This window comes from Sorex araneus, chromosome 1 (assembly GCF_027595985.1).
Source record: "Sorex araneus isolate mSorAra2 chromosome 1, mSorAra2.pri, whole genome shotgun sequence".
NCBI classification, from domain to species: domain Eukaryota; kingdom Metazoa; phylum Chordata; class Mammalia; order Eulipotyphla; family Soricidae; genus Sorex; species Sorex araneus.
In genome coordinates, this window is record NC_073302.1 from 35655315 (window position 1) to 35682017 (window position 26703).

At 51.0% G+C, this 26703-nt stretch overlaps 1 protein-coding gene across 1 annotated transcript in view; it reads left to right on the plus strand.

Moving 5' to 3' along the window:
* Positions 1-1062: 1062 nt before the first annotated feature.
* The window catches only part of LOC101537894 (stimulated by retinoic acid gene 6 protein-like), a 37035-nt gene continuing 11394 nt past the window's right edge, over positions 1063-26703 (plus strand). Inside the window, exons 1-10 of the mRNA XM_055125149.1 lie at positions 1063-1190; positions 1901-2010; positions 8551-8626; positions 10388-10488; positions 13969-14099; positions 18289-18409; positions 20211-20256; positions 21546-21674; positions 23089-23159; positions 24896-25007. Of these exons, the coding sequence (XP_054981124.1) occupies positions 1991-2010; positions 8551-8626; positions 10388-10488; positions 13969-14099; positions 18289-18409; positions 20211-20256; positions 21546-21674; positions 23089-23159; positions 24896-25007 (807 nt within the window). The 5' untranslated portion in view covers positions 1063-1190; positions 1901-1990. The remainder of the gene's footprint in view (positions 1191-1900; positions 2011-8550; positions 8627-10387; positions 10489-13968; positions 14100-18288; positions 18410-20210; positions 20257-21545; positions 21675-23088; positions 23160-24895; positions 25008-26703) is intronic.

Here is a 26703-nt window from a genome sequence, read left to right on the forward strand (position 1 = left end):
CTGCTGCTCAGAGCTGTGCTTCCCCCACGTAGCGCGGCAGGTATGATGTCGGGGCGGGTGGGCAGGGTGATGGGAGCTGGGCCTGGCTGCAGAGGCGGGGGCTGAGCTGCCCCGGTCCCAGCGCTTGTCCCGGCACCACTTTGCGTGCGGTCATCAGTCCATCTGCGATGAATCCCTCCCGAGGGAGGACTTTGTGCAAGGCGGGGGTCTTGCTCCCCTAACCCACCCCCACAAGAGGACCCCAGATGTGTCCTTGTGGCATCTGTCCCTTCTTGCATACAAGGAACTTTGTGAATATCTGTGTCACACATGAAGGAGTGAGGCTGGGGGCGTGAGAGTGGGGATGGGGGGGGGACACAGGTGGTACCTAAGAGCTCCACCCCGCCCCCCCCTCCCCCCACAAGCTGGATTTATCTAGAGATCAGTCACAGCACTAATAGCTGGTGGGAGAATTCCCAGAGCCCGCCAGCAGGGGGAGCCAGCCCTGTTTGCGACATGGAAGGGACCAGATCAGAAGTGACTCTAGTTTCTTTTTTCTTTTCTCTTTTTTTTTTTTTCAAGAAAGAGAAAGATTGTCATTAGTCGAAGGTCTTGCTTAACCCAAGAAGCCATCAGTATAACAAAGAAATCGCATGAGGTCATTGAGACATCTGGTTCCTTTGTTCCCAAATTTAATAATTAAGCTGTTTGTGCACGGAACGGAGGCTGACCTCCCTCCCACTGGGAAGCAGGCCCAGACTTTGTGATGGGTGCACCTGCTTCCATTCTGTCGCCCCTGTGCCCCGCTGAGCAGAGGGCTCGAGTCCAGACACGCTTCCAACCTTCTCCTCCTCACAGTCCCCAAAAAAACCCAGAAAGCCGCCCCAGGGTGCCACGGGGCTCTGGCCCCTTCCGTCACTCGCCTGCAGTACTCAGTAAAGCATCTGATATCTCTGGGCTTTGGGACGGAATGACCGTCTGTTGGGTGGAAGTTGTGACCCCGGCGTGTGAGAAGCCAGTGGGCCCGCACGGCGGCTTCCTCCAGGGTGCCTCCGGGACTCTCGCTCTTTGCTCGTTCCATCTTGTGACTCCGCTTCCTCCTGGGCCTTTCAGTCCCACCAACAGGGGGAAGCAGGAAGTAGAAATGACACATCCCCCCCCGAAGTGCCCTGGCACCAGTCACTCCTCTCACCTCCGCTCACATTCCTTTGGTGAGTCTCTTACCTCCAGAAGCCGGGGCTGGCGCGAGTTAGCTGGGGAGTATGGCCCCTCTGGCTGCGGTCCCAGCACAGACTCACTCTGGAAGGGGAGCAGGGGCCAGAGAGAGAGAGAGAGAGAGAGAGAGAGAGAGAGAGAGACAGAGAGACAGAGAGACAGAGAGACAGAGGGGAGGGCGCTTGTCTTGCACATGGCTGACCGGGATTTGGCCCCTGTGGTCATGGGATCCCTTAAGTCCCGCCAGGCGTGATCCCTGAGCACAGAGCCAGGGGTACGCCCTGAGCACCATCAGGTGAGGCCCAATGACAAAATGTATAGAGAAGGGGAGCAGGAGGTCAGCCAGTTGAGGTCCCCTGGGTGGGTGGGGGGGTTGGGCTGAAAGTTATCTTCAGCTGCTCCTCCCAGCAAGCTGGGGGACTGCTTCCCAGCGCAGGGGAGCCGTGTTCCCCGCTTTCCTCGTGTACGGCTGTAGAGCCTCAGTTTATTGCCTGTAATAATTATTTACAGCCAGTCCAGGAGGAGGCCTCAGCCACTGGGCTCTGAGAGACCCGAAGGCAGACAGGAGAGCCTGGTGGGCAGGGAGAGGGAGGGAGGCGCCTGCTTTGAGCCCACGTGGAGAAAGGCGGAAGTGCCTACCGCGGGCTTTGGCTTCCCTGGTAAATATTTGACGGGGTGTTTGCCTTTCCTCTGGGGTTTGGGGCAGAGGACTGGGCAGAACAGCAGCACCTCAGCCGCCAAGGTTGGAAGTGAGAGGGCAGAGAAGCCCCGAGAACCGTCCAGGGAAGCCCGGAGGATGCTCGCCACACACACAAGGTGAGTTGTCAAGAGTCCTGGGGCGGGGGAGAGTAAGTCGGGGTCCGTGTGTCCTGGCAGCTGTTTGGACCACATGGCGTGGCTCACAGAAGCCGGGAGAGGCAGGCTGGCTGAGGGAGAGGGCAGGAGAGGGTACCTGGGTCCTTGGTCAAGTCTCGCCCTCACTGGGCGGGTGTCCTGGCTCTGGATTTGCTCCTGCAGGTCTTAAAGCCCCTCCAATGACCACCCGGCCTAGGAGAGCTGGGCCCAGAGAAGGCCAGCAGAGTCCTAGGTCCAGGGCAGGAACAAAGAGTGCTCTGTCCCAGCTCTGTGTGTGTGTGTGTGTGTGTGTGTGTGTGTGTGTGTATCATCATCCCTGGCAGTGCTCAGGGCTTACACCTGGCACCCCCCGGGCATGGCCTTGTCCCTTTGGAGGTCCCAGAAGAGACAAGCCTCTTCTCAGGGGACCCCATGGGATGCCGGGGATCAAGCCCAGGCCCACCTCGTGTCAGGCAAGGGCCCTGCCCCCTGCCCTGCCTCGCTGGCCCCTCAGTCCCAGCTCTGGACTGTGACTGTTGGCTGGCCCGTACAGGGTCCAAGCGTCCAGGAGACCAGGGCTCACTGTGCAGGGTGCGGGACGAGAGACTCGAGGGTGTCCGAAAGGCAGACGGGGCGCCGGGAGCCCAGAACGGGGCATCCTGGCATCCAGGAGAGGGAAGTCATGTGACCAGAAAGAGACCAGAGGGCGGCTTAAAGATCAGGAGGTGAGGGGCCGCGTCTGGAAAGACGAGGGACACGGTGTCCTGCTGGTCTCTGCTGGCTGCTGCGGCTGGTGAGAAAGGCCGTGGGAATGAGGGGGGTGTTGGGGTCCCTCTGGACTTTCAGGAGGTCCCACTGGGTGCAGGAATGAAGCGGGGGGCACTGCTGAGCCTGTCGTGGGCAGGAGCTGGTGGTGGTCAGGCTGAGGCAGAGCAGGGCGGTGGACCTGGAGGGGCTGTGGGGTGGCAAGCACTGGACTGGGCTGACCTGGGCTGAAGGGCCAGGGAGAGTGTGCGGGGAGAGTATGCGGGGGTCTGACGGGCACCCTGGGGAGGGGCAGGGGGAGGATGCGTCCCACTGGGGTGGGCTGGGCATGCTGAGGGAGGCTCGAAGAGACAAGCCAAGCAAAGAGGCGGCCGTGCCCGGGGGTCTGACCCGGAGACCCCTAACCGGACACGTGTCCTCTGCCACCTCCCATTCCTTCTCTTTCCCCAGCCCTCAGGAGTCATTGCCAGGTCAGACACGGGGGGCTCACACGCTTTTGATGAAGTGCTTTATGGTCCACAGCATGGGCCGATGCAGGGGCCCCATGCTCGGCTCCCGGAGTCCCTGACCCCCTCAAGTGATGACCTCAAGTCAGGACCCAGCGTCCCCATCCCGTCACCTCTCCATCCCATCACCCCCGGGGATGCAACCAGCCTGTCTGGGCTCAGGCGAGGGCAGGGGTCTGTTTGGGTTCTTCTGGCGGGAGTAGCGGGTGGTCTCTGTCCCGCTGAGGGTCCCACACAGGGGACCTCCCTTGGTGTCTTGATGTGACCTGAGTGTGTGACTCTGCTTCCCACTCAGCACATTTTATTTTTATTTATTTTTTTGCTTTTTGGGTCACACCTGGTGATGCACAGGGGTTACTCCTGGCTCTGCACTCAGGAATTACCCCTGGTGGTGCTCAGGGGTAATTTAGCGCTTCTAAAATGTGCTGAGTGATGGGGAGGGGCTGGAGCGATAGCACAGCAGGTAGGGCGTTTGCCTTGCACACGGCCGACCCGGGTTCGATTCCCAGCATCCCATATGGTCCCCTAAGCACCGCCAGGAGTAATTCCTGAGTGCAGAGCCAGGAGTAACCCCTGTGCATTGCCAGGTGTGACCCAAAAAGCAAAAATAAATAAATAAATAAGTAAAAAATAAAAATTAAACAAATGATCTTAAATAAAACACACACAAAAAAACCAAGATGGAGTCGGGCTGGAGCAATAGCGCAGAGGGTAGGACACTTGCCTTGCATGTGGTTGACACGGGTTCGGTCCCCGGCATCCCTTAGGGTCCCCGGAGCCCCTCCAGGAGGGATTTCTGAGTGTAGCACCAGGAGTAAGCCCTGAACACAGTTGGGTGTGACACCCCGCAAACAACAACAACAACAGCTAAAAGGAATAGTAAAATGGACTTTAGTGTGTCACTGTAACTGGGTGGTGGGCCGCCCCCCTGCAATTCTCTCCCACCAGGCCAGGGGTTCAATGCGAGGATGTGGTGCTCAGGCCATGTGGTGCCAGGGGGTACCCAGGCAAGCCTGGCAGTGCTCAGAGGTCACCTCACACACACTGACATTTCTCGAGGCTCGAGTCGGTAGGACTGCAGGTTTTGCTTTTCACGGGGCCGAGCCAGGGTTGATCCTCAGCACCCCATATCTTGCCTGCCCCAAGTCTACCAGGAGTGATCCCTGAGCACAGAGCCAGGAGTAGTCCCTGAGCACTACAGAGTGTGCCAATCCTCTCCCAAATTAAACTTTTTTATAATGAGAGGACACAGATGGGTGGAGCCATCGTCTCAATCCCACCTCTACTCAGCACGTGGCCCCGCTGGGTCCGCGTTTCACCCGCCGTCACAGCAGCCGCCATGGGCTCCCAGGTCCCCCCGCACACAGCACCCTGCTCGCCTCTCCACGGCCCTCCTCGGTCCGTCTCCTTTGTTCTAGAAGGCAGACTGCTGAGGCCCCGGGAGCAGGAATGAGGCCCAGGGAGCATCTAAGAGTCACAGGCAGTGGCATTTGGGACCACCAGGCTCAGCCACTCTGCTGCTTCCCCCGGTCATACCAGGCAGGCCTCCCTACACCAGCGTCCTGGGTATCCACAGCCTCAGTTTCCTCCTCTGAGAAGTGGGGGTGGAGGCAGTAGTGCCTCTCAGAGGGCTGAAGCTTTAGGAAAATTTAGCTTAGATTTATTTGTGAGTCCTCCCAAGTGGTGCTCCCAGGACCCGGGGGCCTCTCCTGGAGACCCTCGACCTCCGGGGTGTGAACCTGCAATGTGGAGGCCAGAGGATGCGGCTCTGCCCGGGGCCATGCTGCTGGGGCATCCTGGGGCCACCCCGGTGATGCTTGAGGGCCACCATCATGACCCCTGCTGGTGCTGAGAGAGCCTGAGATGGACCCAGGGCCCTGGCCATGCTTCGCGTGCACCTTAACCCCGTCCTAGCTCTCTCTCTCACCCAGCGCAACTCTAACCTCGATCTATTTTAGTTCTTAAAATGTTCTTTTTTTTTTTTTTTTTGCTTTTTGGGTCACACCCGGCGATGCACAGGGGTTACTCCTGGCTCTGCACTCAGGAATTACCCCTGGCCGTGCTCAGGGGACCATATGGGATGCTGGGATTTGAACCCGGGTCGGCCGCGTGCAAGGCAAATGCCCTACCCGCTGTGCTATCGCTCCAGCCCCTTAAAATGTTTTTAATTGACTGAGGTGCTGTGATTCACACTGTGTTGTTGATGGTGATTTTTTGTGTGCATCGTTCCAACAGCACGCCCACAACTGCCATGGCCTCCCTCCCCCAAGACCCCAGTGCCCCTCCCTCTCAGCCTGCAAACTCAGCTCTGAGCATCAGTGCTCCCTCTGCATTACCCTTGGCCCTTTGTTGCTACATCTCAGTGTATCTTTTAAGTCCCACATATGAGAGTGATCCTTCTGTATCTATCCCTTTCCTTCTGACGGACTTCACTCAGCATAGGATGCTCTGATTCCATGCCTGTTGCGGCAAATGGCATGATTTTGTTTTTTATCAGGGCTGCATAGTATTCCATTATGTGTATATCCCACAACATCTTGATCCATTCATCCATAGCTGGGCATTAGGATTGTTTCCTTACCTTCTGGATTATTGTACTAAGTGCTGTGGTGCCCTAAAACCACAACCCTTAACACATTACTCAGGCCAGGGCTTTGCAAAGCACCCCCCCTTGCCTTGCATGCGTGGGATCCTGGATTCCTGGAATTATTTAAAAAGACAACCAACAGCAGAACGATCAACACGAAATAAAGCTTAGCTTGGCACACAGTAGGCCCTTGGAAATGTTAGTTCGCCTGCCCGGCGAGGGGCATGAGGGAGAACTTCAGTTGCAGCCTTTGGGCATGAAAGAGCCGGGCCAGTGCAGAAAAGTGAGACAGCCCTACGTCCAAGGGGCCTCTCAAGGGACGGGTGGGACACTCTCACGGAATGACATTTCCAGAGAGTGAGCTGTGCTGTGGCAGTGGGTCAAGGCCCCCCAAAGCGCCACTCTCTGAGTTCGCCAGTGACCACATTGAGACTCAGGGGTCCCCCAGAATCTAAGGCATCATGGCACCTAGCTATAGATCAAAGACTCCCCAGAGAGGTGGTCCTGGCCGGGTCTCATTACTCAGGGGTCCCGAGGATCCCGGTGACTCAGGGACAGCAGTGGGGCCATTTGGGCCATTTGGGCGATTTTTTTTTGTTTTTGTTTTTGGGTCACACCTGGAGATGCACAGGGGTTACTTCTGGCTCATGCACTCAGGAATCACTCCTGGCGGTGCTCAGGGGACCATATGGGATGCTGGGAATCCAACCCGGGTCGGTCGCATGCAAGGCAAACTCCCTACCTGCTGTGCTATCGCTCCAGCCCCCCATTTTGGCCATTTTTATACTGTGCTTGGGGACCCCTGGCAGCAGCATTGATTAGGGAGACTGGCCCAGGGGTCAGGCGTGGGCAGCTGCCCTGGCTACTGGTTAACCAGCCAGAGGACTTCAGCCCATTGCATGCTCCAGGGCCCCGGGCAGGGGAGGCCCCGGCCACACTCAACCCCATTTCGGAGGAAAATTCTTTGTCTTTAGCCAAATACAGGGTCAAAGAGATAGTGCGGGGGTGGGGGTGGGGGGTGCTTGCCTTGCAGGTGATTGACCCCAGTTTGATCTGTGGGCATCACCTCTTGTCCCCTAAGCCCCTCCAGGAGTTACCCAGGAGCACAGAGCCAGGAACATCTCTGCTTAGGAAAGAGAGCAAGAGTCTGGGCCCTGAGGCGTACGCATGACTCCCGGGAGCAAAGGCTCCCAGCACCCTGTTGGGGAGCTTTAGATCCGTTTTCAGGGTGAGGAAGTGTGTGATTCATCCCTCACATTGTTGAGGAGGGTCGCTCTGGGGCTCACTCTCAGGGTCCCTGCTCCAAACTCACCACACGGCTGGGCTTCAAACCTGGGTTGGTCACATGCAAGGCAAGCACCCTACCTGCTGTACTGTGACTCCAGGTCTGAAAGTGGAATTCTTTTTTTTTTTTTTCCCATGCAAACCCCAAATAGCCATTTATCTTTATTTGCATTCACAAAACATGGCCTGGAATTTAAGGACCATTTAACAAACTTTGAGACATCCCATTACTCTGAAAGTGGAATTCTTCAAAATGGAATTGCCGTGTTTTGAAAGTTCCTAGTATATACTATAAAATTAATCCTCAGAATGGTTAAGCCTATTCTGAATAACATTCTTCGCCGATGGTGAGTCATATTTCCAACAATTCCTAACTTAATAGGTAGCTCAACTTTTACATTTATTACCATTTGAAGTTTGAAGAATTTATTGACTAAATTTCTTCTTTGTGGCTTATCATTTTTGAGCATTTTTGTTCTTGTGGTTTTCTTTTAATGTCAATTTCATTTTTTCTTCCTTATTACCAGCTATAGAGAAGAAAAAATATGCCACCCCTAAATAATACTTTTCTGCCCCACTCAGCAGTTGGAATGATTGACTTTTTTTTTTCCTTTAATATACATTTTTGGAAATACTTGGTTTATATCCTGTTTGTATTCTTGGCACTTAATTGTGGACTTTATTTTACAATGGTTCTATAAACTTCTGTGTATTTACAAGAGGAGCAGTTCACAAACAAAGGTCAAAAAAACATATGACCTCTTTGCAAGAGATATACATTTGTTTATGTCAAGAGATGTATATACGTGGGGCTGGAGTAGGAAGCTAGTAGGAAGCTTGCCTTGCGCATGGCAAACCTGGATTTGATCCCCGGCACCTCACACAGGGGTCCCCTGAGCCCTGCCAGGCGTGCAGAGCCAGGAATTAAGTCCTGAGCACTGAACATTTAAAGAACTATAGGGAGTGAAAGTGCAGTTCTTAGGGGCTCTCCTAGAAATGATTCTGGGCGGAAACAGGAACCAACCAGGGAAGTCAGCCCTGGGCTGATGGCTGATGAGTGCTTCAGCGGGAGCAGAGACCTGGGGTGGACCAAGCCCACATCTGTGGGGCGCAGAGCCCAGTGGTGGGTCAGCAGTGACCACGCTTCCAGAGCCCAGTGCCAGGGCCTGTGGTGAAGGCCGAGTTCCTGGGGAGTGCAGGAAGCTTCTGTCTCAGGCCCTGCTCACACAGCTCCCTGCTGGGTCCGAGGGGGCAAGGCGGAGGCAGAGCGGATGGTCCTAGCAGACCTGCCGGTGACCCTCCCGACAGTAGTGATGCCCCAGGCCGGAAGTCAGGGGGGCAGTGGTGCCTGGTGTAAGTGCACTTGTGGCTCTTTTCCAGGACCCAGCAGGAGAACGGCACCTGCTCCGGCTCCCTGGACATGGAGCTTTTCCTGCATTACTCCCTCATCCCGTCAGTAAGTAACCAGGAGAGGTGAGGGGGTGGGAGGGAGCTGGGCTGCGCCTCCACAGAGACTTCCGAAGGGCCCAGAACAGGTCCCCATGTTCTCACACACTGTACCAAACACAGAGGATGGAGAAAGATGGGAGGGCTGGTTTTGGGGGTGCATTCGGTGCTCAGGGCTTCTGGGCTCTGTGCTCACGGATCAAACTGGGGCCACCCACATGCAAGGTGAGCACCCAAGCCCCAGAAGAAGGCTTTTAGCAGAGTTTTATTTTTTTTTATTTTTTTTTTTATTTTTGGGTCACGCCCGGCGATGCACAGGGGCTACTCCTGGCTCTGCACTCAGGAATCACTCCTGGCGGTGCTCAGGGGACCATATGGGATAATGCAAAAGCAAAGGAACTTTATACTAACTCCAGCCAGCGCTAGCCCGAGCTAGGGTCCGAGTCTCATCCAACACAGTGGAGTCTTGGCAAGGACCCCGACTCCAAATCACAAGCAGTTTATATAGGGGTCAGGGTTAAGAAGCAATCTATATACTGGTCTATTTTTAGCATCGGCCCTATTACAATGGTGATGAGCCATTAGCCAACAGTTAGTAACAATTTCTCAGGAGGGTTACAGTGACCCTTCATGACCGGCCAGACTCAACTGCCCAATTCCTTGTCTAGACACGTTACTCGGCGGGGCATCTGCCAGAAACTGCAAGTCCTGCTCCGGAGAAACAGAAACTGAGGCCTAGTTGAGACTTAATGTTCACTGCAGCTTGTCATGGCATCGGTTTTGCCCTCACAGTGTGTGTGTGTGCTCTCCCCGACGGCAGCGGGCAATGAGGGGGATGAGTCCTGCCGTTCTGAACAGACAGTTGTCTGGACATGATCCCTCTGGCGGCACTGGAGGCTGGGCAGAGAGGAGGCAGGAAGAGCAGAGAGGAGGTGGTGGCAGGGTCCCTGGCGGAAGCCAGGTGAGCACCAGGTTCCAAACACAGGGGCTGGGTTGGTTGGAGAGGCTGGGGAGGAGAAGGAATGAAGCGGGACTCCCGGGCTGTGAGCATGAGGCTTTCTCTGCCCGTTACTGGCTGAGGGAGATTCGAAGAGCGCAAGCCTTCGGGTGGAGGAAGGAGGAGAATCATGAGCCTCCCTTCAGGCAAAGGGAATTGAAGAACTTCAAACAGTCCAGCAAGAAACGCCTGCTGGGCGGTGGGTGGACAGACACACGGAAAGGCACGGGCTGGGCTGGAGAGTCAGTGTGTGAGCGTAGGTATGGACAGCGGGGACAGTGACGAGAGGGTGACCGAGCTCTGAGGAACGCCACGTCAAGTGGTTGGAGGAGGAGAAGGAATACAGCCCGGGAGAGTGGGCAGACGTGTGGGGTTGGGGTGGGGGTCGAAAGCAGAATAGCCCTGGGAAGGGTAGAAAGGGTGGCCGTGCCCAGCACTGTGGCCGGCTGCTGGCCATCAAGGCAGATCTGGGCACACCCGCCACCTCAGACTGAGTGAGGCTGACGCTAACCAGAGATCCGGACAGGGGTCGTCTCTGAGGAGTCTCGGGGGGAGAAGTCAGGGAGGGTGCTGAAGACTCAGAGCGAGGTGAGGACATGGAGGCAGCCAGGACAACACATCCTCAACAAGGCTCCCGGAAAGGGAAGCTCCCGGACGAGTCCTTGGCACGGAGCCTGTGGCCGTCTGCTCACCCACCCAGTCTCCCTCAGGGAGGCCACTGTGGCCACGCTCGGGACCGACGCCCCCTGATGTGCTCATCTTCTCTCTCTGTAGCTTGTCATCATCTTGGTCTTGTCCTTTTTCCAAAGACGCGCGCACCGCAGGCAGCAAGATGAGGCGTCTTCCCTCCTGGAGAGCCGCTTCGGAATCATCATGTGAGTTGGGCCCCGGTTGATCACCACAGCTGGGGCGTCACCTGTGATGGAGGTCAACAGCGGTTACAAGGCCAAGATGACTCACATGCACGCTCCCCGCCCCTCCCCCTCCCCCTAAGTAGCTCTCCCCACCACGGACAGCCCTGCCCCCTTGCCTGCACTAACACAGCCGAAGCTCGGAGTTTGATGTTTAGGTCCTTTGAGAAGTTTCATGCCGTCAGGTCCTCTGTGCTTGGGACAGCCTGAAAGGTGCTAAATCACTTTGAACTGTGGGAGAGCCTGGCAACCTCCCGAGCAGAAGTGGGTTTCCCATCCCTGGTGGTACCAGCCTTCTGTGGCAATGGTACCCCAGGGGATCATGCGGCAGGAAAGCCTGTTGGATCAGAGAGCCTTCGGGGTCCTCCCATCCCGGGCATTCTGAGTCTCTGTAGTCCTTATCACATTTCCCCTGAAGTTCGAACGGCCTATGCCTCTGCCTCATTGTCCCCTAATAATTCATAAATAATGACAGCAATAAAGCAATGAACATTTATTATACACTCTGACCCCGTCTCTGAGCCACTGGCCTCGGGTGCCAGTTAGCATGGAGGTTATTATCCTCATGTGATGGATGAATACACTTGGGCTCAAAGAAATGAAGTGACTTAGTGACTTACCCAAGGTTTATATGGCTTGGGAGTTTTAACACTCTCTCTCTCTCTCTCTCTCTCTCTCTCTCTCTCTCTCTCTCTCTCTCTCTGTGTGCTGGATCTGTTTCCCTCTCAGTCATGACCTATACAGCTTCTAGTATGGTGCCTTGCCAATACCTTGGGCTGTGTTGAAGGGAGATGAAGCTAGGGTCTAAGGAACAAAGCTAGGTCCAGGGCACCAGGACTCTGGGGTGACTGAAGCCTGACTGCAGTGTCTGAGCACCCCAAATACCAGTTCAGTGTAGCAGTATCACAACTGAACTCATTCTGGAGACCACTCACCAGAGCCAAGATCTGTCCCACATGGCCAGGTGTAAGCCAGAGAAGGGCTGAGGCACAGAAAAAATTGGTTTCAGGGACTGTTGATTCCTCCCTGGACACTGGGCATGGAGGGGACAGGAAAGGAATTTCAAGAAGTTTGCATAACTATGGTTGGTCTTGAATGTCATCAGCTTATACTGTTAACTTTAGGCCAGTGTCTTCATCCGCCGGTCCATGGACTGGTGAGAGGCTGCAGGTATAGAAATGTTAAAAAGCACTTGTCTACCGCAATGATTATAACTGCATACTGGTGTTTGGACCAGTGTGCAGGTCCGGGGCTGGTCTACAGATATAAAAAAGGTTGAAGTATGCTGCATTAGACTGCTTCAAATTTTTTAAAAATTTTTAAAAATTTATTTATTTTTAATTAGTCAATCACCGTGAGGGTACAGTTACAGATTTACACATCTTTGTGCTCATGTTTCCCTCATACAAAGTTCAAGAACCCATCCCTTCACCAGTGCCCATTCTCCACCAGCAGTAAACCCAGCATCCCTCCTACCCTCCCCAATCCCATATCCCCCCCACCCCACCCTGCCACTGTGGCAAGGTATTCCTTTTTGTTCTCTCTCTCTAATTAGGTGTTTCTTCATTGGTTTGCAATAAAGGTGTTGAGTGGTCATTGTGTTCAGTCTCTAGTCTACATTTGGCACGCATTACCCTTCTCCCGCATGGCCTCCGACCACATTTTACTTGGTGTTCCCTTCTCTGAGTTGCCCTCTCCCCAGAATGTGAGGCCAGCCTCCAAGCCAGGGAGTCAACCTCCTGGTACTTATTTCTACTATTCTTGGGTGTTAGTCTCCTACTCTGCTATTCTATATTCCACAGATGAGTGCAATCTTTCTATGTCTGTCTCTCTCTTTCTGACTCATTTCACTTAACATGATATTTTCCATGCTGATCCACTTATATGCAAAGTTCATGACCTCATTTTTTTCTAACAGCTGCATAGTATTCTATTGTATAGATGTACCAAAGTTTCTTCAACCATAGACTGCTTCAAATTTTTTAAACTATTTTTTTATCAAATTGATTATGACTTCATCCACTTGTTCTCTGACCACTTCTCCATCAAAATTTGTGCTTTTCAGGGATTGGAAGAGATACAGCGGGTAGGGCATTTACTTGCATACAGCCAATCTGGGTTCAATCCCTGGCATCCCATATGGTCTACTGAGGACCGCCACAGGAGTAATTTCTAAGCACAGAGCCAGGAGTAAGCTCTGAGCATGGCTGGATATGCTCCCCCCCCCCCCCCACCAAAATAGTACTTTTCTGGTTCATTTTATCCCATCATCTTTCCCCAATACTGGTCCTTGGAAAGAGCAGTTGCTCTCTGTGGATGCACCTTGTGTTGAACCAAAGTGAATTCTAATCAAGATCCCAACTGTGGTGTTGAGAGCTGTGTGAGACTCAGTTTCCCTACCTTCCAGTGAGATCTTGAAACTCCTGCTCTGCTTAAGTCACAGAGACATCGTGGAGGCAACGAAAGAACTGCCTTACCAACTGTGCAGTGGTATGAGGCTAGTATTGGTGAGACAGCCTCTCGGGACAGGCTCCTCTGTCTCTGCCCTCTCTGTCACTACACCCCTCTCCGCCGCACCCTTTCCCCACTGCCCTCTCTGCCCTGTGACTTAGGAGCGCTGCTTCCTGAAAATCTCAGATGTCCTCTAAGCACTGATTCTGATCCCAACTTGGCAGTTCTGTTCAGAACCAATTGAGGGTGTTCAGAGGGTCTAAGGATATGCCCCTGAATGTTTCGACAGTGAACAGGATGGTTCAGTACTGGGCTCGGGCCCAGTATGGTGCTGCGCCAACCAGAGGTGTTGGAGACATTCGGGGGAACCTGAATGGCCATGAGGTAGTGGGATTCAAATCCAGCCCGTGCGGGCCTGGCATGCTGCCCTTGACCACTGGGCTATCTCCCTAGACCTCGTATGGTATTTTAACAACAAACTGGCTCATGTTCCAGGGTCACGAATCCAAAAATAGGAGACCAGGCATCTATTGGCCCACCAAAGTCACGTGGTTAGCTTTAGTCCAATCAGCCGCGACCAGGAAGCAGCAATGATATCCAGACCTTCCGTGGAATGTTGGAAAGAGGGTCTCTTGGAGACCATGGCTGGGGCATGTTCCTTCTCTGTCTCTTGAGTCATATAGTTCATGTCTCTTCCCTTTTTGCATAACGATTGTTGGCCTAGGTTGTGTCCCCCCTCAACACAGATGCTCAAGGACAAGAACAGTGTCCTCCTGGCCTCAGTTCTCAGATCCAGTGCCTAACCCCAAGACTGGCCCAGAGGGGAGCATGGGCCAATAGGAGTCAATCACCCCATACTTCCTGGCCCAGAGAGAAGTGTCAATCAGAGGAATCAATCAACCTGTTCTTCCTCCTCTGCTGGGAGCAATCACGTGGGAGAGCCTCTGGCAGGAGCCGCCCTGTGGCCTCAGGCGCTGTTTCTGTCATTCACAGACCCCTGGACTTCGTGGGCACGTTCAGCAACCGGTGGTCCTACGGAATCGCCTTTGGGGCTACGGCCAACAAGATCATGTTCTTGTTCTCCGAAGGCTACCAGCCCCTGCACGCCCCGCAGTGGGCCCAAGGTACCACACGTGGGAGTTCCCCGCCCTGAGAGACTGTGGGAACCTTTCCCTGGAGATCAGGGAATGCACTTGGGAACTGTCCGTGTTCTTCCCAGTCTGTCACTCGCTGGGCCCGGGCCAAAAGACTACAGAGTCCACAAGTTCATGTGAGGGGCCCTTCTCCTGCCCTTAGTTAGAGTAAGAGTCCCTGTGAGATGTAGTAGGAGAGAAGATCAGAAGGAAGAATTGCCTCTATTCATCCACTAAAGCTCTCCCTTGTGACTGCCGTGGCCTCCCTCCTAATGTCATCAGCCCTAGGAGAAAGCTTACGTGGACGGCCCTTGGTTTTACCTCTGCCTCTTGAAGGCACATTTCTTTTTTTTTTTTTTTTTTCTTTTTGGGTCACACCCGGCGATGCACAGGGGTCACTCCTGGCTCATGCACTCAGGAATCACCCCTGGTGGTGCTCAGGGGACCATATGGGATGCTAGGATTCGAACCTGGGTCGGCCGCGTGCAAGGCAAACGCCCTACCCGCTGTGCTATCGCTCCAGCCCCTTGAAGGCACATTTCTTTTGCTTTTTCTTTTTTAAATTTCTTATTTATTTATTTATTTATTTTTTGGGGGTCACACTGGCGGTGCACAAAGGGTTACTCCTGGCTCTGCACTCAGGAATTACTCCTGGCAGTGCTCAGGGGACCACATGGAATGCTGGGGATCGAACCCGGGTTGCCGCATGCAAGGCAAATACCCTGCCTGCTGTACTATAGCTCCAGCCCCTTAATATATTTTTAAGTTGAATCACTGTAAGATAGACCCTTACAAAGCTGTTCATAATTAGGTTTCAGTCATACAGTGTTCCAGCACCCCTCCCTCCACCAGTGTACATTTCCCAGCACCAGTGTCCCCAGGTTCCCTCCCATCCCCCTCCTACCCCCACTCCCCAGCCTGCCTCTATGGCAAGTGCTTTTCTGCCTCCGTCTCTCTCTCAAGGTACATTTCTAACCTACAGATTCCATCACTGCTAATACAATCACTATCAAATCTCTCTTCAGACCATTTCTCTCCCCTCCGCTCGAAGCTTTTGTGACCAGATGCCTACCTACCAACATTTATTCATTTTCTTTTTGTGTTTTGCTTTTAGTTTTTGCTTTTGGTTTGGGGAGTCACATGCAGTGGTGCTGAGCGTTTCCTCTTGGCTCTGTGCTCAAGGATCACTCCTGGAAGAGCCCCAGAAACCACGTGTGTTTCTGGGGATACAACCAGGATTGGTCACATGAAAGGCCAACACCTTAACCCTGGAACTATCTGGTCCCTTTATTCAAGCTTAAGGGAATGGAAATTGAAACCATAATGGTAGAACACTATGCACCTTTTACAAGCATATGGAAGTTTTATCCAAGACCTCATCAGCATATAAAGATAATGAACCTCAGAACTTGTTCCCCTTTTTAACCTCTCCTTCTGCCCTCCTAGCCTTCCTAGAATCACGTAGAAGGTGTTCTCTGGAGAGGCTGGTTTCTTTCCCACAACATGGTATTTTGAGATTCATGCACACTTAACACAGTTCAGAAACCCACTTAGTTTTCATCAGTGAGGAGATTCCACCACATGACTCTACCAGTTTGTTTGTTCACTCACCTGTTGATAGAGGTATGGCTTATTTCTAGTTATTTGTTGTGACTGCAACTAATATTAGTATTCCCATTCTTTTTTTTTTTACATTACTTAGGAAAACCACTTTAAAAAATTTTTTTTTATTGAGTCACCATGTGGAAAGTTACAAAGTTTTCAGGTTTAAGTCTCAGTTATACAATGCTCGAACACCCAACCCTTCATTAGTGCACATATTCCACCACCAAGAATCAGAATCACAGTATAGCTCCACCCCGCCCCCCCTCACAGCCCTAGCGCCGCTCCCCCCCGCTCCCCGCCTGTGTAACTGATAAATTTCACAGCCTTCCCTCTGAGAACAGGGATGAGACAAGGATGCTCACTCTCTCCACTTCTGTTCCATATAGTACTGGAAGTACTTGCAATAGCGATTAGGCAAGAAAAAGATATTAAGGGCATTCAGGTAGGAAAGGAAGAAATCAAGCTCTCACTATTCGCTGATGATATGATACTATACTTAGAGAACCCTAAAACCTCTACCAAGAAACTCCTAGAAACAATAAACTCGTATAGTAAAGTTGCAGGCTATAAAATCAATACCCAAAAGTCCATGGCTTTCCTATATGCAAATAATGAGAGAGGAAAGCGACATGATAAAAGCAATCCCGTTCACAAGTGTGCCTCAAAAAATCAAGTACCTCGGAATCAGCTTAACTAAGGAGGTAAAGGACTTGTACAAATGCTTCCTTTTCAGCAGTCCGACTTTAGGGGGGAGAAACTCCAAACAATAATAGAGTTTTGTTGAAATATTGAACGTAATCAAAGTAAAGTGAAAGTAAAGTATTCCCATTCTTTGTGTGGACCTGTGTTTCCATTTTTCTTGGATAAAGGTTTGTGAGTAGGATGGCTGGACCCTACAGATCATATGGTAGATGATAGTTTTTAAGAAACCATCAAACTAGTTTTTCAAGTTTTATTTTAGGCAGCTTCATTTTTGATGATATTTCAAACTTCCAGTTTCTATATATCCTTGACTATCCATGGCTATACTTCAAGCTTAGCCATTATAAGGAAGTTGTAGTGGTACCTTATTGTAGTCTTAATTTGCAGTTTCCCATTATGACCAATGATGTTGAGTATATTTTCGTGGACTTTTATGTCATCCCTACACCCTCTTTGGTCAGTCATCTGTTCAGATTACTTGCCTACTTAAAAAATAAGTGAGAAAAAAATAAGCGAGGCTTTTTTTTCTTTGTTTTATTATTGAGTTCTGAGAATTCTTCATGTATATTTGTATATAAATTATATATACACTTTCAGTTTCTATATGTGAATTTAGAAACTTAGCCTTTTGTTTGTATTATCTTAGCCTTATATTCATATTATTATTTTACCAACAGTTTCTCTTAAAGAGGGAACATTTCAAATTCTGAGAAAATGCGATTTATTCATTTTTATGAGTCATGTTATAGGGTCATATAAGAAATATTTGCCTAATTTTGTATTACTTAAGTGTTCTCTTTTTATTATGGAAGTTTTATATTGTGATATATCTTAATAATTATTTTGCACTTATCAAGTGTTAATCATCTTGGGGATTTTGCTGTTTGTTTGTTTTGGGAGGAGGTAATAGATATTCATTGTTTCAGTTCCTTTTTATATTTAAATTAAAAACCTCCTCTTTGTCTGCTAAGTTGCCTTGGTACCTTTGTGTAATTGGCTTCCTATGTGTGGGTCTATTTCTGAACTCCATTTTGTTTTATTTCTGCAGTGTGCTAAGCTTTCAGCTTCTCTACAGCTTATCCAACACTTTTTTTTTAAATTTTTATTTTATTGAATCACCATTAAAAAAGTTACAAAGCTTTCAGGTATAATGATCAAACCTCCATCCCTTCACCAGTGCACATGTTCCACCACCAAGAACCCCAATGTACCCCTCTCCCACACCCACCCCCCACCTGAGTTTATCCAACACTTTATCCTCTAGTTTTTTAATTTTTAAATGTTTTTTATTTTGTTTTGGGGTCCATACCTGGCAATGCTCAGGGGTCAATACTGGCTGTACTCAGGAACTTCTCCTGGTGGTGCTCAGGGGACCATATGGGATGCCAGAGATTGAACCTGGGTTAGCTGCATGCAAGGCAAGTACCTACCTGCTGTACTATTGCTCCAGTCAGTGGCTGGATGGGTGTTACGGCTCAGTACCAAGAGCGTAGAATGGTCGGCAAGAGGCCTTTGTCCCTGCACAGCACAGCACAGCTCTCTTGTTGCTGCAGTGTGCTTGGAGCTCTTTGTCTTGGAGCTGTGTTTGCTTGCTGATGGGTCTGTGTCTACCCACCATCCGTGAGTTGACGGAGCTGGGAGACCAAGCGTCATCTCCTGAGGAGTTGCGAGCGCCTGGCATGAGACAGCAAGCTGCATGAACGGATGAGGGATATTCCTTGCATCCCGCCCCTGCTCTGTGGAGCCATGTCCCATCAGCCTCTTGGCTCCTGCAGGGCCGAGTAGGAGTCAGCCCCGAAGCCCCTGACTTCCCGGGGAAGTTAGTGCGCCCAAGACATGGGCCTCCCGGCATCTTCTGCCCCTTCTCCTCCAGCCTTTGTGCTTCTCATCGGAGGGTTCGAGGTCGGCCTGTCCCACTTCCCCTTCTTCGCCTGCCTCTCGTCGGACCTGCAGCTGGTGAGCTCCGTCCTCGGCTTCAGCTACTCTCTCATCTGGTAAGATGGACTCTGCCTGCTGCCCTCCTGGGCATCTTTTTACCACGACTGCAGGTCACCTGGGCATTCTCCTGAAGGAGCGCCCCTGGGCCCAGAATGGAGACGCAGAGCAGAGTTGGTGGTGTGTGTGTGTGTGTGTGTGTGGGGGGGGTGATGCAAGGTGCCTCCCTTGGACAGCACTTAAGGCTGCAAAAGGTCAAGGTCAGTCTGGGAGCCAGAGCAATCCTACAGCGGGGAGGGTACTTGCATGTGATCCACCTGAGTTTGATCCCCGGCATCCCACGTGGAGACCCCCAAACTGCCAGGAGTGATCATCTCTGAGCACAGAGCCAGAAGTAAACCCTGAGCACCACCGGGGATGGCCCGCCCCTCCCCCCATGCCCAAATAAAGCCAAAACAGAAGTTCAGGCCGAGTTTCTGTCAGCTTCCTGTGAGGCTGCTCATGCTTAGAAAACTCTCAGAGCCGGGATGTAGGAACATGTATTTCCCAACTCTGAGGCATCACACTGGACTCATTTCCACAAGGTTGGCATAACTCCCACCCCCGCCCCCTGGGAGCCAGGGAGAAGCACCCACATATCTCGACTTGGGATTCAGGCTGTATTAGCTTGGCTCCCCCGGCACCCCCACCCCTCAGACTCCGACTCACTCCTCCAGTCGTACTAGGCTCCCACGGGCCTTCATCCCATCCACGCACACGTCTGGCAAACATGCTCTCCCCTTCCCGCTGTGAGCCAGCCAGGGTCTACGTGGGGACAGGATGGCACCTTCACACAGTCCGGCCTCTGCAAGTCTCTCCTCCCTGCCATCCAGCGACCAATCTGAGCCACCGCTCTCCTGGGCCACAGCTCCCCCGGGTGGAAGTGCCCGGGGCTGAGCTCTGAGCTCTCACGACTGGGTGCCCACCCAGCACACGGCTGGCCTCATGGGGTATTTGCCAACCAGGCCTCTGCGGACAGCTCTGCTTTTCCAGGTCGAGGGCTCATTCCCCTGCCCGCAACCCCGTCTGGCCCCGTCACCACTTGAGACGGGCTTTTCCCCTAGTTCATTTTCTCTGGGGCAAGTTCGGTGCGTGGGTGACTGGGCTCAAGAGCAAGTGGCATCGTCAGTGGCTGCTACTCATTTTTAAGCTCAGAAGAAAAGATGTTCTTCAAATTTGGGGGTGGTGAACCCTTTGGTGGATTTGTCTGGTTTTTTGGTTTTTGGGTGGGTGATTTTAGGAATCACTCCTGGCTCTGCACTAAGGGATCATTCCTGGCAGGATCAGGAGACCATATGTGGTGCCAGGGATCAAACTCGGGTCAGCCGTGTGCAAGGCAAGCACCCTACCTGCTGTCCTATCTCTCTGGTCCCCCGGGCAGGCTCTGTGACCAGCAGGAGAGAGCATGCTGGGAGTGGCTCGGCAGCTTGGGCACCCTGGGGACTTGGGTCAGGATGACACCCCCAGCAGGACTATTCCATAGAGCCATGTTTATGGACAAGGCTGCATCCACAGAGAGGGTGCGGACAGCAGAGTCAGAGACCTGGCATGGCCCCAGGTCTGCACGTGGCTCAGGGACAGTCCACCTGCTGCCCTCCAAGGCTCCACCCCCCACGTGAGTGACAGGCAGTGACCGTGTGCTCGCCAGGTCTCCCTGCTCTGCCACTGTGGATTCTGGGACTATGTGCTCACCGAGGACGTGTGCAGTGAAATTCCTGGGGCTGCCCCAGGTTTCCTGGGAGGATAAGGGGGGCAGGCATACTTCCAGATGGGCAGTACTGGAAGGAAACTCAGGGCTCCAACCTGGTTCCTTTCTTGTAGGTTTGCTGTCACCATCCTTCACATCATACAGTGTCCCCACGGGCAGGTGAGTCCCCACTGAGCTGTATTAAAAAAAAAAACAGTCCTTGGGGCCAGAGCAATAGTACAGTGGGTCGGGCATTTGCCTTGCATGCGGCCAACCCGTGTTCAATCCCCGACATTTCATGTGGTCTCCTGAGCACTGGCAGAAGTAATTCCTAAGTGCGAAGCCAGGAGTAACCCCTGAACATCGCTGGGTGTCACAAAGAAAGAAAGAAAGAAAGAAAGAAAGAAAGAAAGAAAGAAAGAAAGAAAGAAAGAAAGAAAGAAAGAAAGAAAGAAAGAAAGAAAGAAAGAAAGAAAGAAAGAAAGAAAGAAAGAGAGAGAGAGAAAGAAAGGGAGAGAGGTTCAGTCCATTGCCATGGCCAGTTGCTTGTGACTTGGAGAGAGGTTCAGTCCATTGCCATGGCCAGTTGCTTGTGACTTGGATAAGCCTCTGCTTCTCTCTGAGCATAGCTTCCTCATCCGTATGAAAGGGAAGGCTGGTATCATTCATGACGCTTCCTGTTTTTCTAACCTCTCATGATTCACCAGGGCGCTCATTCCCAGAGCACCACTGTCTGCTGTGATACTCACAGGAGCCCCTTGAGGTAGGAAAGCTCTACTAATCTGACAGGCAAAGAAACTGAGGTCCAGGTGTATTAAGTGGCCCTGAGGAGGAAGCAGACTTGGGAGTTGAACCCCAAGTGTGCCTATTCCAGTGTTTGTGTTTTTCCAGCCCTTCGTGGTGCCTTAGTTTCTCTGTCTGTAAAACGGGAGGCTCACGTGAGATGAACCCCTTTCAGTTGTGCCTTCATTGTCCTTCTCAGAATTGGGGTGGGGGGTGGTTCATCTGCTTAGCCCTAGACCTCAGGAAAAAGAAAAGATGGAAGAGGGGAAGCCCGTGCGCCTAGCCCGGAGTGTTGGTTGGGAGGTGCAGTGCTCAGAAGAGGGCTACCTTGTCTAGAAACCCACGAAGCAAGGCCACAACATTCCCTCCGCTTTGAAACCTGAAGGATTAAAGGGTGTGATGTAGAGAACAAAGCGTCTTGGGATGCAGCATGGAAGATCACACATTTCCATACCAGGATCAGAACATTCTGGAAGGCCTCTCCAGCCCCTACCCCCTGCCCTCCAAATGCTGTCCTTGCCACTCACGGTGCCTGCGTTTCCGTAACCCAGGTCTTGTCCTTGGAGAACTTTCCATTTTCCAGAAATCCATTTGAAAGTTGAGAAGTTCAGAGTCAGATTAGCCTTGCCAGGGTCCTGGCCTCTCCCTGCCTCTCACCCATGCCCCGTGGCCCGCTTCTCTTGCAGTTCGTGGGACAGTATGAGGCCGTCGTGTTCTACTGGCCCTCGCTGCTCTGCCTGGCTTTCCTGCTGGGCCGTTTCCTGCACATGTTCGTCAAGTCTCTGAGGGTGCATCTGGGCTGGGATCTGCAGAGGGTGAGTACCTGGCACCAGGACGGTGAGTGTCCTGGCAGCAACCCAGTGAAGTTCTCTCATTCTTCCAGAATGTGGGCTCATTCTAGAGGAGTAAGAGGTTGAGTCTTAAAAGTAAATCTTGTGGGAGTTAAATTGCAGAGCAAGGGTGTCTCTCTGTGCCCTGGGACCTTCCATGTAGAGTTTAGGGACCAGAACCCCTGTATCTCCATCTCCCCAGTATCACCAGTGAGGATTCTAACCAGATTTGTTGTAGTCGCCCCAACATCTGCTAATAGATTGTGACTCACAGCATGTACAAGTGACTTTGTTCCATACATACATGGCAAAGTCGATGGTTCTTGTGGAAAGCCCATTACACTTGGAGAAAAGTGTTCCAAAACATACCATTAAAATTCATTTCTTTAAATACTGCACAATAAGAGGGGGCTGGAGTGATAGCACAGCGGGTAGGGCATTTGCCTTGCACGCGGCCGACCCGGATTCGATTCCCAGCGTCCCATATGGTCCCCTGAGCACCGCCAGGGGTAATTCCTGAGTGAGTGTAGAGCCAGGAGTGACCCCTGTGCATCGCCGGGTGTGACCCAAAAAGCAAAATAAATAAATAAATAAATAAATAAATACTGCACAATAAGAAAGGAGAGAAAGAGAGAGAGAACAGAGAGAGAGAGAGAGAGAGAGAGAGAGAGAGAGAGAGAGAGAGAGAGAGAGAGAGAGAACCTGGGAACACTGGTGCTGGGAAATGTACACTGGTAGAGGGATGGGTGTTGGAACACTGTATGACTGAAATCCAATCATGAGCAGCTTTTTAAAAAATCACTGTATCACTGTCATCCCGTTGTTCATTGATCTACTCGAGCAGGCGCCAGTAACATCTCCATTCATCCCAACCCTGAGATTTTAGCAGCCTCTCCTTACTCATTTTTCCCAATGATTGGAGGCTCTTTTCAGGGTCAGGGGAATGAGACTGTTATTGTTACTGTATTTGGCATATAGAATACACCACAGGAAGCTTGCCAGGCTTTTAAAATAGAAAAAAATAACAATTATAAAATAAATAAATGGGCCAAAGGGACTCTTAATCATACAAAAGTAAAGGCATTGCAATCTGGGATGTTTGGTTCTCAAAACAATGTTTTCAACTATAATGGAAAGAACCGATTCCCAAAGGGCAGAAGGGCAAACTCAACCACTGCACTCAGCGAGAAGAAGAGTGAAGGCAGGCGAGGCCTCTGGCATCGCATGGAATCGAGTGCCTGGTGAGCAGGACATAACTGACAGGCTCTTTCAGAACCGTTCCATAGAAAAGAGTGACTCCACAGAAAGTTCTGTCCTCTGTGGAACTAGTCGGTCAAAGAGGCCAACACGTTAATAAGAGTTTGTGGGCCAAAGCACTGACCTCACTCTTTTCTCACAGGAAGAAAAACCTTTTCTGGAAGTTCACCAGGCAGAGCACGTCAAACAGCTCCTGAGGAAGCAGCCCCTACAGTAAGCTATAATTCGACCTATTCACCCTTGGTGTTCTCCGTTCCATGTATGAACCCTGAGAGCACTGACAGGGGGCCCCTGAGACAACTGGGAGGGCCCTGGCTTAGTCAGGCGTCTTGTGTGCCAACAGAAATGCCACTCAAATCAAATTTTCAAAGAGAGAAATGGGTGAACTTATCTAATTAAACCAGAGCGCTACTCCGTTTCTGACACAGATGTGTCCAGGCGCTTGACCAACATCTGCAACTGTCCTTCACTTTACCAGGCCACTTTCCTTCACTTCCTCTTAGCTCGGCTTTCAGCTGAGTGAGCCTCAGAGAAAGGCAGGCATCCCCCACCGTGGTGCTCCTCAGAATTTCAAGCTCGTTCCCCCTCCTGGCTCAGACTCACAGGGAAGAGATGCTCCTTTCTTTCTAGCCATTCAAACAGAATCTCCGTGAATCTGTCTCACCAGGCCAGATGGGGAATCTCATGGTGTCCCAGAACCAGTCACTGGCTAGGTGACTGCAGTGACCTAATGGTGACATGGGGTACCAGAAAATGGTCCAAACACACTTAACCTGTACGTCCAGTATATGGGGCACGGGCAAGGCAAATTCCTTTTACTATTACTATTGCTATTACAAGGACAAGTGATCCCATAGACCATCCTATTTCTGCCATTGTCACCGTGTATAAGGGGATATATATCCTAGAGAAGGGACATGTCAATTCTAAGGTCTCACAGGACAAAGCTCATACTCTGGTTAGAACTATATTTAATTGCATGGAGCAGGAAGTGAAAAATAACCACTGTCACAGCAAGAGAGATTTCTTTTTTTTTTTTTTTTTTTTTTTTTTTTTGCTTTTTGGGTCATGCCTGGCGATGCACAGGGGTTACTCCTGGCTCTGCACTCAGGAATTACCCCTGGCCGTGCTCAGGGGACCATATGGGATGCTGGGATTTGAACCCGGGTCGGCCGCATGCAAGGCAAACGCCCTACCCGCTGTGCTATCTCTCCAGCCCCGAGAGATTTCTTTCTTATGTGAAAGAATTATGGGGGATGGGGCTGGAGCAATAGCAGAGCGGGTAAGGCGTTTGCCTTGCATATAGTCGACCCGGGTTTGATTCCCAGCATCCCATATGGTCCCCTGAGCACCGCCAGGAGTAATTCCTGAGTTCAGAGCCAGGAGAAACCCCTGCACATCGCCGGTGTGATCCAAAAAGCAATAATAATAATAATAATAATTACGGGGGAAGGGAAGGCCAGGGAGACCCAGGACCACAGTCCATGGCGGTTTACATCTGTCTTTCGACTCCAGTCTTATTGGTCTCCCTCATGATGGTTAACCAGAGTTGAAGATGGATGCTGGGTCTTTAGCCTGGGCCAACAGGTCTGTATTTTGGAGAGCAGGCAATAGAAAGAGGGAAGGGCGGTGGGCACACCAGCTGTGTTACATCCTTAGAGCACCCTCCCAAGGCTCCTCAACATATCTAAGTGTCCGGTACTTAGTCTTGGTCACTCCTAGCTGGAAGACAGGTCAGAAACTACAGCCTTTTTGTTTGCTGAATTGTGTCTCCATTCAATCTGCGTTTCTGTCCTTAAGTATAATGGGAAACGACAATTGTGGATCTGTCTGTGTCCTTCCTCTTCCCTAAACTCTAAGATAAAGAATAGGCAGTGTAATTTTTAGATAAATTGGGCAGGTGTTTGCCAGCCACAACCTACCCTTTCTTCGTGTTTGTTCATTTGCAGAGTGGAAACGAAGTCTTGGTTCCAAACCAAGGTCTATGAGTGGGACCCCAACTTTCAGTTCCCAAGCAGAATGATTGGAACCACTGTGTTGGCTTTCATCTGCCTGTACCTTGTAAGTAAACCTGAGAAAATCCTTTTCTATTAGACATAAAACAGAGGCTGGACTTTGAAAGAGGAGTTGGAAGTCCTTCTTCCAAGTCTCCAGTCCCTTCTTCCCTCAGGTGTTGGAGAGATAGTACAGGGGCTTGGGCATTTGCCTTGCAAGGAGCTGGCCCAGATTCAATTCCTGGCATCCCATATGGTCCTCTGAGCTCACCAGGGTTAATTCCTGAGTGTAGAGTCACAAGTAATCCCTGAGAATTGCTGAGTATGCCCCTTCCCCCCAAAAGAAAAAGGAGCCAATTGAATCTCTGTAAATCAAAGAAGTATAATTCCTACATTCACTATTTTGACTCCATTTTGACTTTTTCCCATACTGTAAATATTACTAAAGTAATTGAATTATCTACAAGGATTTTTGACTGACAAGTCCCCGTCTAAGGTGCTTGCAAGATGGTATTTTATTCTAACAATGAGTTAAAAACTCTGAACAAACCGACAAATAAGTAGTTCTTCTTAGAGACTGTAGGAAGAAACCACAAAACTATTGAAAGAAATAACATAACTAAATAAATACAGAAAATTGCATATTTATGGTTTGTAAGACTTGTTGTAGTCAACTCCCAGTTGTCTCTCAGTTGATCTACAGATTAAACTCAACCCAAATCAAAATCCCAGGAATTTGTTTTGTGTGTATTGGAAACTGGTTCTAAAGTTCACATAGGAAAATAAAAGACTTGGAATAGTCAATGATTTATCAGTGGATTGAGTTGGAGAACTGACACTACTTGATTTCAAGTCTAACCATTCTAGGATAGTACCTTTATAAGTAAATTATGTGACAGTTTTGAGCAAATGTCTCAGTGTATACTGAAGTACTATATGAACCCCTAAATTTTAGTGACTTAACACCTTCCATTTCTGCCAGTTTAACAAACATTCCAGTTTGGTAGAATTCTATGTTTTTTCATACCCCAGATTCTTCCATCAAGTGCCGCCATCAGCCCAAGAACCCTTGCAATCTGCATCTAGTCAGCAGAAAGGGGAAGGACGTGGAGAAGCACACGTGGGAGTGTTTCAAAGGCCCATGTGGACACAGCACATATTCTTTCCACTCTTCTTCCATTGCAAGAACGTTGCCACGTGGGCACATCTAACACTAAGGAGGCCAGGAAATGTAGCCCAGCTTTGTGTCCAAAAGAAGTTGAAAAATGGGTTTTAATGGATAACTAGAGCTTTCTGCAACAGTGAATAACTCCCTTGCAGATAATGTTGGTTTTCTTGTTGGTTTTCTACTGTATATAACACTGTACTAAAAGCTGGGAGAGAGAGAGAGAGAAAGAGAGAGAGAGAGAGAGAGAGAGAGAGAGACAGAGAGAGAGACAGAGAGAGAGAGACAGAGAGAGAGACAGAGAGAGAGAGACAGAGAGACAGAGAGAGACAGAGACAGAGACAGAGACAGAGGCAGAGAGAGACAGAGAGAGACAGAGAGAGACAGAGAGAGCTGATTCAGCAGAGTCTGTGCCTGGATGTAGTCCCTGGTCTAAAAAAGTAGATACGAGGGGCCGGAGCGATAGCACAGTGGGTAGGGCGTTTGCCTTGCACGCGGCCGACCTGGGTTCAATCCCTGGCATCCCATATGGTCCCCCAAGCACTGCCAGGAGTAATTCCTGAGTGGGAAGCCAGGAGTAACCCCTGAGCATCGCTGG